Source organism: Xiphophorus couchianus, chromosome 12, assembly GCF_001444195.1.
Source record: "Xiphophorus couchianus chromosome 12, X_couchianus-1.0, whole genome shotgun sequence".
NCBI classification, from domain to species: Eukaryota; Metazoa; Chordata; class Actinopteri; order Cyprinodontiformes; family Poeciliidae; genus Xiphophorus; species Xiphophorus couchianus.
Window position 1 is genome coordinate 5,815,481 of NC_040239.1, and position 17,285 is coordinate 5,832,765.

Sequence of the window (17,285 nt, forward strand, 5' to 3'; positions counted from 1 at the left end):
TACATCTGGCTAAAAAGGTGATTACTTTAGAGGAAATTTAGGTTTTATTGATGTAACACAATTTAACATTCAAAATTTTAAAAATAAAATCCAACCAGTACTTGGGGTACAGTTAGACATTAAAGGGAAAAGAAAATATGTTAAGAATACAGTCATTTTAAAAGATTAGTGGTGCCTCACTTCTACAATTACTTTGTACAAACCAGTTGGACACAATTCTTTCTTCTCCCATACTTTCATATACTACCTCCTTAGTGGTCTAGGTTTCCACTCTGATGCCATTCTCTGACTAATTTTTAAAGATTTTTACTTCCTTTACCATCCTCCTGATGGCAAGATTAACTTGTGACCATGTTAAGTTATGCAAAACATTCAGTAGCTTTTGTTTCATCTGTCAGTATGAAGAAAGTATGAGGAAAAGTTTACAGAAATTCACACAGTAATTATCCAGTTACCCACCATTGTAACTGAAGGCTAAACCACATATTTCTTACTTCAATGGCATTTTTTCATAAGTGGCTAGGAGGAATGTTCTATGATGTCACATCAAAGTTATTCCCCAGGGCAAGCAGCAAGTCAAAAATGATCATTTAATCAACTTAAAAAGTGCAAAAGTTAACGCCTTACATTTACAGAGCAGCTAAAAGGCATTTACCTTCTAACACATTTCTTCTGCTCTTGATTTATTGTCTCTCTAAAACATTTGAGATCACTAAATCAATTTCAAAACCAATCAAAGACAAAAGGAGTAAAAAAAATAATACAATTTTTAAATGATAATTTGATTTATTAATTGAAAAAAGCTTACCAAATTAGTTTACATGTAAAAATAAAAAATAAAAATAAAAAGGCAATTCCTCACTAATCCTAATAACTGGTTCTTCATAGTAATTACTGTCTTTGAGTCAGGTGTGGCTATAATTGTGGGGGCTGTTGTCTTCCTTTTGGTCACAAAGAGTGACACACATGGGCCATATTTGGAATCGAGCCTTACATCTCGAAAGCTCTGCACATGGTTGATTACACTCATCAGTGTGTCTGTGAGCACTGAGTGAGCTTTTCTGACATCTGTATTCAAAGTCACTCATCCACATTTCTCTGTAGGACAAAAGATAGTTTACAGTAGAGTGAACAGTGGATTAAGGTTTCCAGCAGATATACAGTGCATGATTCATAGTGTTTTATCTGGCTAATTTAGCAGATGGCCAATGAGTACTACTTTGGTATTCCATTGTGTTTAAATATGTAGGCCTTATCCATTATTTTGCATTAATTTCACTGTTGAAAACATTTAATGCTAACTGTAATGTTACAAAACATGCATCTGCTTTAGAAGTTGTAGTGTTTTTCTTAACAAAAGATTTTCTTTGCTTTAGTGAGAAAGAATAATGTTTTTCTCTCATTGAGTGATCATAAAATTTTTAATTAGGAGCAGAAGCGATTTACCAGGGATTTATTTCAAAACAAAAACAGGGGTCACATTTTAAACTGTTTGACATATTCTATCAGCTTTTAAATGTATTTGCTACATTAAAATATGTAGATCCTTACCCTGACTTATCTTGAAATTTGAGATTTCCAAAAGGTGGCCAACATTTTCACAACGAGCGAGTTTAAAAACATTAAACAGACAAGCTCCACTCCACATTACTGTACAGCTAACAAGTTATCTGTTAAAGTGTCACTCTGTGTTGAAAAGTAGCAGCCATAATGAACCACCAAAACAACTAAATATGCAGTAGAAACTCCAATTTCCTTTTATTTAACATTTAAGATTTGTGTTTTGAGTAGTGTTCCTGCAGCAACAGCTTTCACTTCAAAAAAGTGTCTTCACTTGAAGGATTTGGCTATTTTTGGTATGACATGTTCACTGATTGGAAAAATATCAGATATTTGAGATTCCAGCTGATCAATCACTGGTCAAGGTTGATCAAGCTGAAAATTGGCTGAATTGGACCGCCAGTCAATTTTTCATCTCTAATAAAAGTTGGACCTAAAAACCAAGACAGCGGAAAAGTTACGGTGTGGTGAAAAATATTCTTTTAGAGAGGTTTGATGATTGTAAGCTTAAAGCTAAGCTCCTTTATTACATCCAAGAAACATACAGGATCACACTGGGATTGACAGTAATAAAGGCACTGGAATTTAAAACAACTAAAAGTGAGCAATCTTTCCTATCTGTATTTAGGTGCAAGTCATTAGTCACAGTATAAATGTGGTTTCTAAGTGCTATAAAAGCAGACTAAGTGGTTAAAAACATTTTTATTATTCATAAGCTTTATCAACTGTGCAAAGATAACTGTCTTCCAAAATCCTGGGATCAAGGACAGTTTGACAGCAATTTAAAGAAAGGAAGTTTATATTTAATTTCTTTAGGACTGGAAGAAGAAAAAAGCATTTTAAACTACTGCTGAGCCAGTTTTCAAAGTTCAACTTCTGGTGAAGTAGGGACATATGATAAAGGTAAAGGAATTTTCTTTCATGTTACCTTTTATTATTATATTTTTCAATGCAGATCACTCAAAAGTAAGTCTAATCATTATGACGGTCTTATAAAGTCAAGTTTTTATTTAAAGTTAGACTTGACTATAGTTCACTTGACCTTTTTAAATGTTAATAAGCCTTCAATATCTCTGCAAAGTCTGAATTTCTTAAACACATTAAAATACAAAGTGAAATATTAGTCACCCAAAGGTCCAATAGGTGTCTTTTACTATGCAGGTAATGCTTAGATCACATGACTATTTGGATTAATGTGAGGCTCTGAAATATTCTTCACTAGATCTTCAACAACAACTGCCAATCCATGCCACTAGACGGGGATCTCTCGTCATTAGAGAGCCTCTAAGCTTGTAAGACACTATCCTATTTCTGCCTTTAGCTGGCCTGGAAGCATGTAATTTTTGTTCAAAATCTTAATAAATCCTGCCATTTTAAACTATTGTTCTCTAAAAGTATCACATGGACATTTATTTTAATCTCAGGTGTCCAAACATTGGGAAAAAAAAAAGTTTGTAAGCTAATTCTCTTGTTTGGTGTTGTTGTTTATCTCCCATGGTCCACTCAAGGTTTAGTCAGTTTTTGTGGGTTGCTTCAGGTGATAAAATAAATCATTGTTATGTGGTTGTGAAATGTTATGGTGACCACAGAGACACATTTATTTGTGTGCTGCTCACCTCTTGTGCCTGAGGCTGCTTGAGCCCACACAACTGGATTAGACAGACACCCTGGGTTGTGTCCACTTCGACATCTAGTTCTGGCATTTTACCAGCACACCTGCTCCAAAGCTAATGTGGACATGCATAAGATGGAAGCAGAGAGGGAGGGAAAGAGAGTGTGGGAGTCTGCAAGTGTGTGCTTGTGGATATAAATGGCTTAAATGTTCTTCAAGCGCTTTTTGCTCAGCTCAGTCTTTTATATTTCTACATGTATTCCAATGACGTCACATGCTCTCTTTAACCTCGCAAAGCTGATTTGCAGTTGCATCACGGATCTCCTAGCAACCAAATCTGGTGCCACATTGGAGGCCCTTTCTTGCATTGGCAGATAAGTAATTGCTTTAAATAACTCCTAAAACATGGCAAAGGAAAAATAAAACAGACTTGGAAGACCTATTAACTTTGGTATCAATCCAGCAATGCAGCAGAGATGTGTTGCTGTTTACTAAAATGTTTCATAGAAAAGAGAAGGCTGACGTGTTGACTCATGCTTGGAGTGCAATATGTCTGAGTATATTCTAAGTAATCCAGCTCATTGTCTATCAAGCAATTATAAGAGCCTGAATAGTAGGAAACCGGGCTTCCATTCTGTTCCACGTGACACTTCAGCCGTCATTTGAAAGGAGCTGCAGTATTAGTTCAGTAAAATATTTTATGAGTGTGAAATTCCACTTCATGCAAGTGGCTAAGTGGCTAGGGTAAGGCGTCTCTTGGGAACTCTGGTCAAGATGCTTAAGCATCTGTTTAAACTCAGGAAGATGTCCATCTTATGGGAGATTGATGACCAATAGTGTGCTGGTGTTCCTTATTAATCTTAGTTATTAATTTAGTAATTAATGTAGTTATTTTGCTTTGTAAATATTCAATGTCAAACATACATAGTCAGGATTAGCAAACATTCACATTACACTGTCCCCTGCCACATCATGGATCTAAAAGGACTAACTATTGGGTGATGTAACAGTGTGTGTTAGTGTCGTTTGTTTAGTTTGTGTGTTTTTCCAGAGTAACTTGAATTAAGTTTTTCAAAATCTGTAGGTAATTTTGTAGAAATTGGCAGGTTAGCTCACTGTTTCCCAGAGTGTGTCCTGGAGGTTTTAGTTCTCCCCCTGGTGATAGTAACAACCTTTTCAGTATGTCAATGTTCTTCTTAGGTCTTCTAATGAGCCATCATTTGATCCAGGTGCTTTAAACCAGGAAGATGACTAAAACATGCAGGATGCCAGCCCTCTTTGGGCACCACTCTTTTAGATGTTTCAGTCATCTTAGATCAGGAAAATGTCTAAAACATGCAGGGCAGTGTGCCTTGAGGACCAAGGTTGAAAAATACTGGGATAACTGTGAGTTTTTCCATAAAATAAATCACTTCATCGCAAACATTTTGAAATGCAATTTTATTCTTTGGTCTTGGAATAGAAAACATTTTCAGCTTATATGATCTAATATAAAATTAAATTGTGCACCATGTGCTAAGTCAATAAAGAATGTATTATCAAAAATATGTGATTATTAGAGTTTCAACAATTTAAGCCTCATAGTAGCTTGGCCACCTTATGTAATGTCTTTCTCATTCTCAGGGGTAACTTTTCCAAGATTACCCTAATCTTGGAAAAGTCTAGAATTGTCCACCCCCCAAAAAATCATTGAAGAAACGTTTGTATTTAGATAATATCAAATGAAAAGGCAAAAGAAATAAAAAACGAAATAAATCTGTCATTTATCTCAAAATAAAATAAGTTTAATTAATTTTTAGGTCCCCCCCTACCATTATTAGAACAATGGTTCAGTCCAAAGTGTAGGAGGAGGAGCAACAGCAGCGAACAGCACAGGCTGGAGGGAGGAGCTAGCTGTTAGCTGTGACTCTGCAGCACAAACATAAAACCCTCCAGTAAGTAAATACTTTAAACAAAAGACATGTAAACCTTTTATTTACTTTCACTTCTCAATAGGAAGAAACACACTAACAATAAAAATCAGACTGCAGTTTGTTATTTCATTACTTTGGCTGAATCATGATAAGCTGCCTCAATAGCAAAGCTGCTACACTGCTTTCATAGACTTAAGCTTTTTTTGGTCAAAGGTAGCAAACATCTCATTCATATTGAGATTCTTTAACTTTAAGTTAATTGGAAGAGTTTGAGACAGGAGGGAGAGGCTGAGCAAATGGACCCAGCTGAGAGTGTGGGAGCCGAGAACAGATAGAAAAAACAGAAAGCTTGCCTTTATTTCTCACTGTCTTCAACGTGGAGCCTTTAAAACCACAAAATAAAATCTGAATATTTTTCTATATAAGGCCCAGTGCTTTAAGTGTTACTTTTAAGTTATGATACTTCCTAGATATTCATTTCCTTTCTACCTGCTGGTTCTCAGCCATCCAGGACATGGCAAAACTAAAAAAGGTTTAAAAATAAAGCAACTTAACAAGTTAGAATTTAAATAGGCCATGACTTCTATTGGGAGCCATTACAATAAATCAACGTTAATGAGAAATTTTATTAAGAGAATTTTATTAAGAATTTTATTAAAGCTTTTTTATTTAGAACCTTAAATTTTTGTAAAGGTGTAGAAATAGAGATTATAGATTAGATCGTCAGACTGAACAAAACGTATCTAAGCAACATTTGAATTTTAGTTTTACTTCTCAATGGTTTGCTCACTTAGAAAATCACGTTTGATGTGCATTACTAGTCCTTTTTGGTCCTGCAACTTGATTGTGATTTAAAAACTTTTTAAACCACATTTTATGTTACATTTCAATGGAACCTCGCCGACCCCCCCCAAAATTGGCCTTAAGAAATTTCCCTGTTTATGGTCCCCCCCAATAATGAGATGGGATATCATCCTTGCCAAAGATGATAGCACAACATTCTGCAAAAGTCCTGATCGGCGTGTAGCTGTTGCTATAGCAACTGAGCAACCTGGCTTTATCTCTTGTTCTTCAGAGTATGTTTTTCTTCACTTTACACAGGGAAGAGGGGGAAAATGTCTATTTTTCAACCCCATTCTTAGTTTGTGTTTTGCTGCCACTCTGAATGTGTTTTGTTTCACTTTGGAGAAATACTCATTAAAATACATAGATGGAAAGCGTTGTGAATATGGTGTGCAATAGCCTGTACAATATCACTGATATATAACACTCATGTAAAATAATACAGCACATTGTGCAGCTAACGCCCCCACATAATTTTACAGTCCTGCTGAGTTTTTATTTTGCTCTCCATAGCCCACTGTAAGATATGAATATGAATATTTTTGTGTTTAATACTTATGTTAATAAACTTATACCAGCTTCTGTTTGAAAGTTTAGATTTAAGTTTTGCATCTTGCTCAATTTTTGTTTTCTGATGTTGAGCTGTTTCTTGTTGCTGAGATCATTATCTTTAAAAACAATTTTTTGGGTTTAATTTAAGTACTGCCAAGTATGTTAGTCTTCTCTTTGAGATTGATGAACTTGATGATTGTTTTATTTATGAATAGGTGAGTAATATAATTGACTAAAATGTACATAGATTTTTTGCTATTTATTTGAGTACTGTATCTTTTTACTTTTGCATACCTGCAGTACCTTTCTCCTCTGTCAGAAACAGTAAAGTTGATCATTCAGTCTACAGGGGACCCAGCTCAGTTAAACATTAAATAAATTATATTTAGCTCTGAGTAGGCTCCTAGTGGTCTCTTTACATCTCACATTTGTACACAAACCTGTGCTTTCTTTAACCCATGTGCAGTCAGAAAAGTTTGTTTTTTCCACCATATTTTAGTTTGCATTTCTATTTTAAACATGCTCAGAAATTAACACAACCAAACACACAAACACCATTCTTAACCGCATGACATAGTGTTTGTCATTTAACAATTTGGCGGAGGAGGGAGGGCCAGGAGAGCCTTGGCTTAATTAGGCTGAGGACAAATGGGAGAAGATGGAGGAGGCCACCCTTGTCTGGCGCCTTGGGGTTTTTAAACTCCTACAGGCTCATTTGTCACACAAGCAATAGCTCACATGCATAAACTGCGGGCAGACCCTAGATGCATTTTATAGCTTGTTTTATTGTTTTTCTTCTTACTACAGTATATGTCACCTTTGTGGGAACACAGACATTTGTGTGATTTTCTTGCAGTTTTAGACATTTGCCGTTTGTACATTACCGTAAATAGTTTTACATTGAGCTTTTTAACGCCTGTAATGAAGAGAGACTGAGCATTAACATGAACAAAACTTATGATTCATATAAGTATATAAACTTCTATTAATCTGAAAACAAATTTGAGAAAGAAATGCACATAACAGCCTTCTCAGGAATATTCTGAAAACGTTCCTTCAACTTTTCCACATTGTATTTTGTTACCTCATACTTGCATACTTCAATAATATAAAAAGAGCAAATTGCATTTTTATTCAGCTCCAATTAATATTTAATAGAAATTCAATTATGACTGCAAGTTTTTTTAAGTATCTCCTTACCACTTACTCTTCATAATATATGACCAGTATGTTTATACATATGCACACATATATACACATAATCTCTTCTTTTTCTTGTGAACTGACACTATAAACGAACTAAATTGAATTATTTAATGTTGTTAAGATATCAAAAAAGGTGTAGGAATAAATCTCATCCCTCCCATTGTGTACTAGTCAAAACTGATATTACTTTGATATTACTGACTACAAAATATGAAGCACTAATTAACAGACTATTGTAACTGATCATTTATGTGGTTTTTAATTGTAATATTTCAATTTAAATATTACTTCAAACATTTAAAGTGTATTTTGGGAATAGACTGAGAAAGCAGGCAGAAAAACATAATAAAGTGAAAGACAATTATACAAAGTTACTCGTCTTCATTGATTTGATTTAATGCTGAAAAGATTGGGCAGAAGTATAAACTTATTTTATCTTTACAAGTCATATGAGTTAAATGCATTTAAGTACAAAAATTTAACAAATAGTGTTGGTGTGAATACTTTTATTGTTCTAAAATGCAGTATTTTAGCTTTTCTTGAGAATTATTTTGATAAATGCTCAAAAAATACTATTATGATACTGAATCTGTTATTCCCATCTACTGAAGCCTCAATTCAGCAAAAGAAGTACAAGCCATTTTACATTGACTAACATATTTCACAATTTGCTCTCATACCTACAAAAGACTTTAAAAGAGCCTTCTAACATACTCCACTAAGGATCACAATGCTTTCTTTCATGGCATCATTGCCATTTAACTTTCTCTTGATGCAATTTTGTAATGGATGTCTCCAGTTGCTATGAAGGTATGCTACTTAGCAACCACATTTGAATAGATTCAGAGTGGAAGAGCAGAAAAGATAACTCTGTTTCCTTTACTCCAACAATATGAAAGCTGTTACAATGAGATAATCATGAAATGCAACTAAAGAATCTGAAAATAATCTTTTTTTCTTAGATTTGCTGTCTCTCACAATTTATTCTATCATACACTGACTGTTACATACACATACACTGACTGTTTACTGGAGTAAACAGTCAGTGTATGTGTATGTGACTGATGGTGCCATGATGATGGCACCATCATTCATTTCTGAATGATGGTGCCAAAAATAATAATTCTTGAAATGTGTTACAAGAGTTACAACTTTAGAGAAGAGGCTTTAAATATAGGTGCATGGTAATATGTTACATATCAAGCATATGCATTTTTCTAAAAATTAGATCTCCCCCATACCCTAGAGATTCTACCACTTGTGCAGGAAAAGCAGTACCCTCAAAGACTCTTGTTGAAGATAATGTCAACAGCACACTCATACATATACAGAATGATAAATAACTTCAGCCCTGCTGTTGACAGGTCAAATCATCTGCCAGTTGCCAGCCTGGCCGACAAGAGCCAGATGATGTCAGTTCCCTATTTTATTAGATTATAGGGATGATTGAGTGTAATTGAGCAATGCATCGGAGTGCAGAGAGAAGACATCAAGCCTCTAGAGAGACTGGAGGTGGAGCAGAGGAAGGGTGTTTCAGGAATCAGGAAATGCTCGATGGCACCAGAGCCACAACATTATCATTGTCTACAGCTGGTGATTATTAGCAACCTGGTGATCAATTAATCAAATTGATTAAACCTCTTACAAGATTAAATATTGGCAACACATTCTTTATAAGGGATTACTGAGTTGTTCTGACAACAACAATGAAACCTACTCGATATTGGGAGGGACATGGCGCTTTTGGGCAGATGGTATTTTGAAGTACAAATTAATGCATTTGAGAACTGCATTTGTTTGAGCAGGCAGTTGGGGGAATTCAGGCAGAATATCTAATAAGATTGTCTTGGTATCTCTTGGTTCTTTCTATTAGTAACACACTAAGCGCAGTAGCTTCATGCAACCACCAGGGCCAAACAAAAACCTAGAAGCATTTTTAGATTTCAATTGCCTCTTTCTGCCCCATCAGGTAAATACTTTGGCCTGTATTTATCTTTCTCTACACGACTGACGTGAATTTTGAACATGAAATGTTCCAAAGGAAATACCGAGTAGAAATAAAAGTCTTTAAAATTCATAAAATAAATAGCCACTGCATATGAAATTTTTATGTTTAAATCCATCTCATTTCACACAGTCCCATTTATTGGACTACAGGCATTTTATGCAGCGAGAAAAGAAGGTCGAGGGGCATTTATTTCTTCAATGTTTTATCTTTACACTTCCCTGATTAGTTGTTAGTTTCTGTATTCACACAGAAACAGAACACTTTCAAGTTTCCCAGAATTATGTACTCCTGGGATTCATTTCTAGCTAAAAGCATCACAATACTCATGAATAAATTTACATAAAGACTCACAAAAAAAGCATTTATGTCTGACTTGTATAATATTGTTTTCTTGCCATCTTTACTTCTTCTGATGTTTTTGTCAGTTCAGAGTTGAAGTTAATTGAGTAGCGTTTTGAAGGAAGATTTAAAATAAATCTTTAATGATATTAATATGTCTGTGGTTGGTGCCATAACTCAGGACTTCTACCTGAAACAGTTGTTGACTTGCTTTGATGTTGGGTGTCTCTGATACCAATATTACTAATTTCAAATGAATTATTTGCCAATTATCTAGATCCAACACCTTCATTTTTTACAGCACTGTCTTGCACACCACACTGCTAAAAGTACAGTACAGTTCGATATGGTTTTGTCAAAAATAAATGGCACAATGCTAAGTGTGGCATGTGGAGGATATAAGATGTCCATTTTACTGACCTGTGTTGGAGCAGTAGCACATCTAAAACATTAGGCCACTTTAAAGTGTTTTTTTAACTTTATTTGCTTTCAGAGTTATCTGTAAACCTATTGGGCAAGTTTGCAGTTGGCTATTGAGCTGATTTAATTTTATGCTATGAAATAGTTTCAATCTGCAGACACATTAAAAGTTTAGTGCATGTCTCTGATGAGACAAAAATTGCTTCATCTTGATTGGATCATTACATCTTCATTCAAGGAAATTTTATACATGAAGTGCAAGGCTGTTGGAATGTCCATTTAGCTAAAGGGACCTAAAGGGACATTCCACATACACATACAGAACTACAGTGCAATACTTCAGTAATTTCCCATCGCTTTATTTTCTTCCAAGTAGTCAGACTTTCTTATAAACTCTAAAAGTGGTGCTTTTCAAATTTGTTTCATGTTTGCTGAAGGTCTTCCTATTGGAAAATGTGCATTGGTGGACCGCACATCATATGCAGCTGTCAAAAATGAAGATAAATATCTCTCTAATATGTGTGAGCCTTTGATGTAATTGCGATGAACTTCATTGAAATAATTTTTGATGGTGGACTGTGAGGTATTAAACTTTATCAACACTTTTCTACATAGTTATTTTGTTATTAAATCATTGGTACACCTATCTTAGTGCACAGCTCCACAGCTAACAAACATACCCAGTGCTGTTGTGTGGGTTGCCATGCTCACCATTCAGTAGGAGGTTACACATAGATGTACTGTGCTGCTCAATCTCTGCAGGCTCTAATGGACCATGCGAAAGACATTTTTGTGAACTTCTATTTAAGCTAGAGTTGCTCACAATGGACTGCAGACAGCATAAAAGTAGCCCAATCACTAAATAAACCCTGTTGCTAAACCCACAGAGATTGAATTGTATTATAGAAAATATTTGATTTTGTTTTCATTTCTGATGCTTAAAAGAGTGCAGCACACAGATAGATTGAATTGTTCTTTGCTGCTGACACATGGTTTTGTGTGCTAATGCATATTTAATTAAAACTTTTGCTTTTTCTTGTTTTGCTTTTATATAAAATTTTCTCAAGAGTCTTAAAAATGTCAAAAACTGAAGGGAATTAGATGACAAGTGACTTGAAGACAGGTCAAAAACACAAAATCCCATTAATAGCTGGTTTGTGACACTACTTTCTGGAGTAGATGTCATTAGTTCAAGAATTGAAAGCATAGCGTATAACTAAAGTGGTCAATTTCTATTTTCTTTCATTACTTAAATGAATTCTTATGTCTTGCCATCTAAGTTGCTGTAGTTATGCTGTTATTGCTTTAGTTGTCCTTGTCTGTGGCAACTTTTCACATGCTCTTCAGTAATCAAAGTATTTCCTGACTAAAGTATAATATGTATTCTATTTCAATGGATCATTTAATGTCTGTTGGTAAGACGTTTTTAGAGGGAGCTTAATCAATTGGATCTAGTCAATTTCTGCATGGTTTGGAACAACACATACAAAACTTCAACAATACCACTTTGAATAATAGTTTAGGGAACCAGTAACTCCTGAATACCATGAAAACGGTGTGTTGATTGATAAACTCACAGTTGCTTTGACTATATTTGCTGTGACAGTTATTTTCAGTTGCTTGCTGAAAATAACAAGCAAATCAGAATATCTGAATAGAGCCCAAATCTATTCAGATAGTGTTATGACCACATTTGTCAGTTTGTTCACTTAGCAATTAACCCTCTGATGCATGAATTATGATCCTTTGTGTCAGAATTTTTTTTCCATTTTTTAAAATTCTTTTCTTAAGGCATAAAAAAGGTAGGAAAATTTTTTTGTAAAAATAATTTTTTTTTTTTTATGTGATCAATTGTAATTTTGTCCAAATACAAAGTTGTTATTTGAAAAATACATCAGTAGTATTGTTCCTTAGGGGTTATCTGATGTCACAATATTTTTTTTACTTGCAAGAGTCGTCTACAGTAGAAGGAGGGACCGGGTCGGTTCTCATGCTTTTTTGTCTGTCGGCCATATTGTATTTAACAAAAATAATTTCTTGCATTTGCAGCTGATGACCAGTGGTTGATGGTATATTTTATGATGCATTAGTGTCCACTTCAGTGGTCTGTGTGCATTTATAACATAAAAATCCACAGGAAGCACAAGAAAATGGCTTTTAGATAGCTGTCCACTGTAGTGACCACTATGCATGAAAGGGTTAAGGCTGGAAACAAATTAACTAGCTGTTTCATCCCAATGAAAACATAGCTGTCAGTGGTATATGACCATTACCCTTGTCGTCAATTAGGTCATCACCGAGACATCTAATTTATTGTGACATCTTGACACTCAGTTGTCTGAACTGCTGATTACATCTGAGACTTAAAGGTTGCTACAAAAGCACGCCCATACTCTGAAATGCCATATACAATAAATGAACAGTGAATACAAGACATTTAGTCAATTCTTCATAGATATTCTGCCAGAACTACCATTTAAAGTGGAAATAAATATGAAGACCTTACTCTTTCTTTGTTCTTTTCTGTAGACACTCTTTCAGTGCCTCGCTGGTCCCCACAGATTCCCCGAAGAGATTTTGGAAACTCCATAAAGCACCGGTAAGTCTAAAGAAAATTGCGTGTTGTGGAGTGTTGGAGGTGGTTAATAAATATGCTCCAATTTATGTGATACAATGTTGCAAAAAAACTGTATTGGGCAACTAAATGATTTCTTCTGTTTTTGCTTTTTAGTCACACTCAAAATGTTTGCTATCAAACCAGTTTTAAAATGAAAGATAACAATAAGTAAAGAATGAAGTGTGGAAATCATTTTAATTATTATAAAAAGAAATATTTGTGCATGAAACCTAATAACTGGGTCTGCCATCAAAACTATGCTATGACTGGCATTTAGTTTGTCGCCGAAATAGGACTTTTGGTCCTAATTCTTTGCAAAATTGTATTAATGCTGTCAAATTAAGATGTTATTTTATTTTTTAGGAAGCATCACCTGTTTGCTCTTAAGCTTAAGTTTGCAATTAGAGAGAGGAACATTGTGATGACATTGTATTACCGCCTTGAAAATAAGCTTTAATAAGCTCCAACCCTTTCCCACAGTCCACCTTCAGCACATCATCACAACAATGCATTTCCAATGATTCACAACAGTTCACAGGAGTGTTGAACTGATAAGTTGCTTGGATTTTAAGCTCAGCAGATGCACAGTTCCACCAAGTGTTGCTAATTGCTGCTGCTAATCTGAAGGAACTGAGTAGGAGTCGCAGGGGAACTCTAATGTGGGAGCTCTGCTGGATAAATAGGCAGTGCATTGTGCTAGCAGGCATCTAGCCTGCAATGGAAGATTCAAAGGTATCTGAAACATGCATGATTGAATCAAAGTAACACTTTGTATGTTATTGATAAGGGAATGATTTCATAATTTGATATAAACCTCAAAAAAGTTGATTTTGCATAATATCTCCCCCTTAACACAACAAGCTATTTGACTTCCATTTGTCTATTTTAAGATTTTCCTTTCTTCTGTGTTTTTTTTAGATAAATGCATTTGTTTACACTGCCACCCCCTCTTTGCTGAAAGATAATTTCGTCATGCAGCAGCTGACCTCACTGTCCTACATAATTGACAGTCCGCTAAAACATTCTGTCAAATGGATTTGGTTGGAGTGAGGTGTGACTCATTTGAGGCAAAGGAGGAGTCTAATAAAGAGATTTTGATTCTGTCAAACTAGATTAGTCACCTGCCATTAGCCAGCCAGCGACACCACTGGCGTCCAGGCGTTGCATCAGTAAATACTGCCAATTGTCACAAACGTGTTTGGAACGGTCAGTCAATCTGCGCAGGGAATTGGTTCTTGCTGCAGAGCACCGTGGATTTGCTTGAGAAGAGGCTGCGTTGGACTCTAATCATGAACACAAGCTTGAAAACTCCCGATCACTCAGACTGATCGTTCTATTGATATTAACCCTGTGACCTCACTACTGTGCTTCAGATTGTCTGTTCATTCAGACTGAGTTTAAAAAAGATGAAAAATGAAATGGACCCAAATTAAATCAGCAGGTGAGGAAATTGCAATGGTAAACACTGTTATACAAGAAGCTCCTGCAGGTGTGTATTATCCTTGCAAATAGGTTATATATGAAGAACCAGACAGCTGGCAGAAACTAATTGTGAATTAATGAGCATTTATAAGAAGGCAAAATGCTTATTAAGATTAATGTTTTTTTATAGCTACAAAGATGTTTGATATGATGATACCACCTTTATTGTGTCTTTTCTTACTTGCAGGTTTTCCACCAAGTACTGGATGTCCCAGACATGCATAGTATGTGGAAAGGGAATGTTGTTTGGACTAAAATGTAAAAACTGCAAGTAGGTATCATGAATATTTGACAGCTTTCACTTAAATTTCTAGTAGTAAATAAGATCTGATCCCACATTTCTATAAGTAAAAAAAAAAAAAAAAACAAGTAAATCATATTGATCTTTTAATTCTTTTAATTGTGTGCTTGACATTTGTCTAACCTCTTTGTTTTCATCTTTATTACATACATTTGCAGTTTGTATTTCTTTATTTATTTGTTAATGTTAATGCTTCCTGTTTGCATAAGTTTGAACTCTGAGTAAATATTCAAATGGCAACTAATAGGCACTAATTTAGTCTCTGTATTCTGTTTGCACATAGGCTGAAGTGCCACAACAAATGCACCAAAGAAGCCCCACCTTGCCATTTATTGATTATACAGCGAGGCGGACGAGAATCCCTCAAAGGTAATATATAATGCTTAATGCATACATTGTATTGATAAAGATTGTTATAGACATTTTTGCTTTCACAGTCAAGACAAGTAATTATGAAAGATTATAGAGTTCACGGAACATGATAGTCTTTGTCATGTTCCTATTTTTTCTCATCTCATTAACTTTACAAAGGAAAATCATACTGTAAAGCCTTGGGGTAAATGCTAATTTTTCACGGAAGTTGGAACATTTTTATCCTGCATGAATGCATCTTTACCTTAACTTGTGTCGCTCCAGGCACATTTTAATTTTCTGATGTGTGTCAGGCTGCTGGTAATCTGGAATAGTCCCTGTTCAGTCTCACCCACAGCTGAGTTTGTTACCTATATGTTTTTCAGAGTGAGAAATGAGGCACTTTGTGCCAGAAAATTCAGTTAATACTGCCAAAATTTTGATTGTTAATGTGTGACAAATTAAAGAAAAAAACTTAACTCAATAATTATTTCTATTACTTCATCTTTGATATGTAAAGTTTGCATCATATAATAACTTGATATCTTCATTAGAGGATGAAGATTGTTACACTGGCATTTGTCTTATATTGTTTCAGCTTTAAACTAAAAAATGTTTTGCACTGCTATCACAAGATAATTATTCCTTATCTTTATTTAATAGGCAAAACAAATTTGCTTGTCATGAGTCTATTTTGTTCAGTTATTTTCCTAGTAAAGTATGTAGCATCACAAACTGATACTAAGTACTTGGTTTGCTGAATCAGCTGCCCCAGGTGAAAGCTAATGATTGGGCAGCTTTAAGTTTACTGAGATATCCTAACTTTTGTAGGTTCTGACAAACGTCTTTTTCTTAACCATTTCATTAGAAGAGAGCAGATGCCTGCACTCCAGATCCATATCTACTCTCCCCTTATAATTATTCATTTATTTTTAATTATCTTGGCTATAAAAAGTGTGTTTTTGTCCCCACAAAAGAGAAACCTTCTAATTACAGCAAACAAAATGTTCTAGACTGACTGATGAATCAAGTCTGTCTTGAGCAATGATTTGGATGATGCACTGTTTATCCTGACACTAACATCACTGAAAACTAAAAACTCCTTTGTCTTCTCCTGCTTTCCATCTCTTTTTCCAAATAAGACCAACAGGGAATCATTCAAGGTAAGAAGCTCTAATTGGACCACTTCAGCAATGCTTTAATAAGAAATGTGACACTTTTATAATAGCATAAACTCCTTAAGATGATTTTTTCTTAATAATGTGAGCATTTCATAACAAGTGGTGAGATTTGTTTTCTTTTTTAAATAAGAAGCAGTGCTTGACTGATTTTCTTGAAGTTATTAAGCAAGTGTTTAAGTTTCCCACAGAGCTTAAGTGCTTTTCTGTTTTCATATTTTCTATAGTAGCTCGTCTGGTACGGACTGAATCAGTGCCATGTGACATCAACAATCCACTCAGGTACACAGACCTGCACATCAGTCAGACGCTCCCCAAAACCAACAAAATCAACAAGGTAGGCATGACAAATAAACTCCAAATTACATTGTTTGTAACCTGTCCTACATATCACGTTCTGTCATTTATGGGAGCGGGTTATGAGTCATTGTTATTTCTCAGGGGATAAGAAAAGGGTACAAAAATATCTTTCAGCGACATTGATGTTTACACAGATGCATTTGCTTTCACACGCTGAATGTTTGGCAGCTCAGGGTTTATGTTTAGTTCCTCTGGAATGAAGTTTATCATATGATTCCCACTGTGCAGCTAAAAGTGAAGGTTTAGAATGAATCTGTGGATAGGAACATGAAAACAAGAGCTTCAATAGTACTAAACCTTGTGGGCTATTTTACCAGTACGGCGTTCGAAAATCTATTTTAAAAATAATTTTGGGTAGATAGTTCTTTAAACTTTCTTTATTTCTACATATTGATGTGACTTGATAAACCATACGTAAATCATGTAAGAGTAAACAGTCTACCAATTAAATTACCAATTCCAGAACCTTCATCCTGAGTGTGATATGTATATGTTGCTCATTGTTAGAGAAAAACAAGCACATTAGTAAATAGAAGAAAAATA

At 34.9% G+C, this 17,285-nt stretch overlaps 1 protein-coding gene across 3 annotated transcripts in view; it reads left to right on the top strand.

Annotated features, from left to right (window-relative positions):
• ksr2 (kinase suppressor of ras 2) overlaps positions 1-17,285 on the top strand; it is a 109,256-nt gene that overhangs the window by 52,134 nt on the left and 39,837 nt on the right. For all 3 annotated transcript variants that reach the window (XM_028034388.1, XM_028034387.1, XM_028034389.1), the window contains 5 exons: positions 12,983-13,052; positions 14,740-14,823; positions 15,137-15,222; positions 16,347-16,367; positions 16,610-16,719. In XM_028034388.1, the coding sequence (XP_027890189.1) occupies positions 12,983-13,052; positions 14,740-14,823; positions 15,137-15,222; positions 16,347-16,367; positions 16,610-16,719 (371 nt within the window). The remainder of the gene's footprint in view (positions 1-12,982; positions 13,053-14,739; positions 14,824-15,136; positions 15,223-16,346; positions 16,368-16,609; positions 16,720-17,285) is intronic.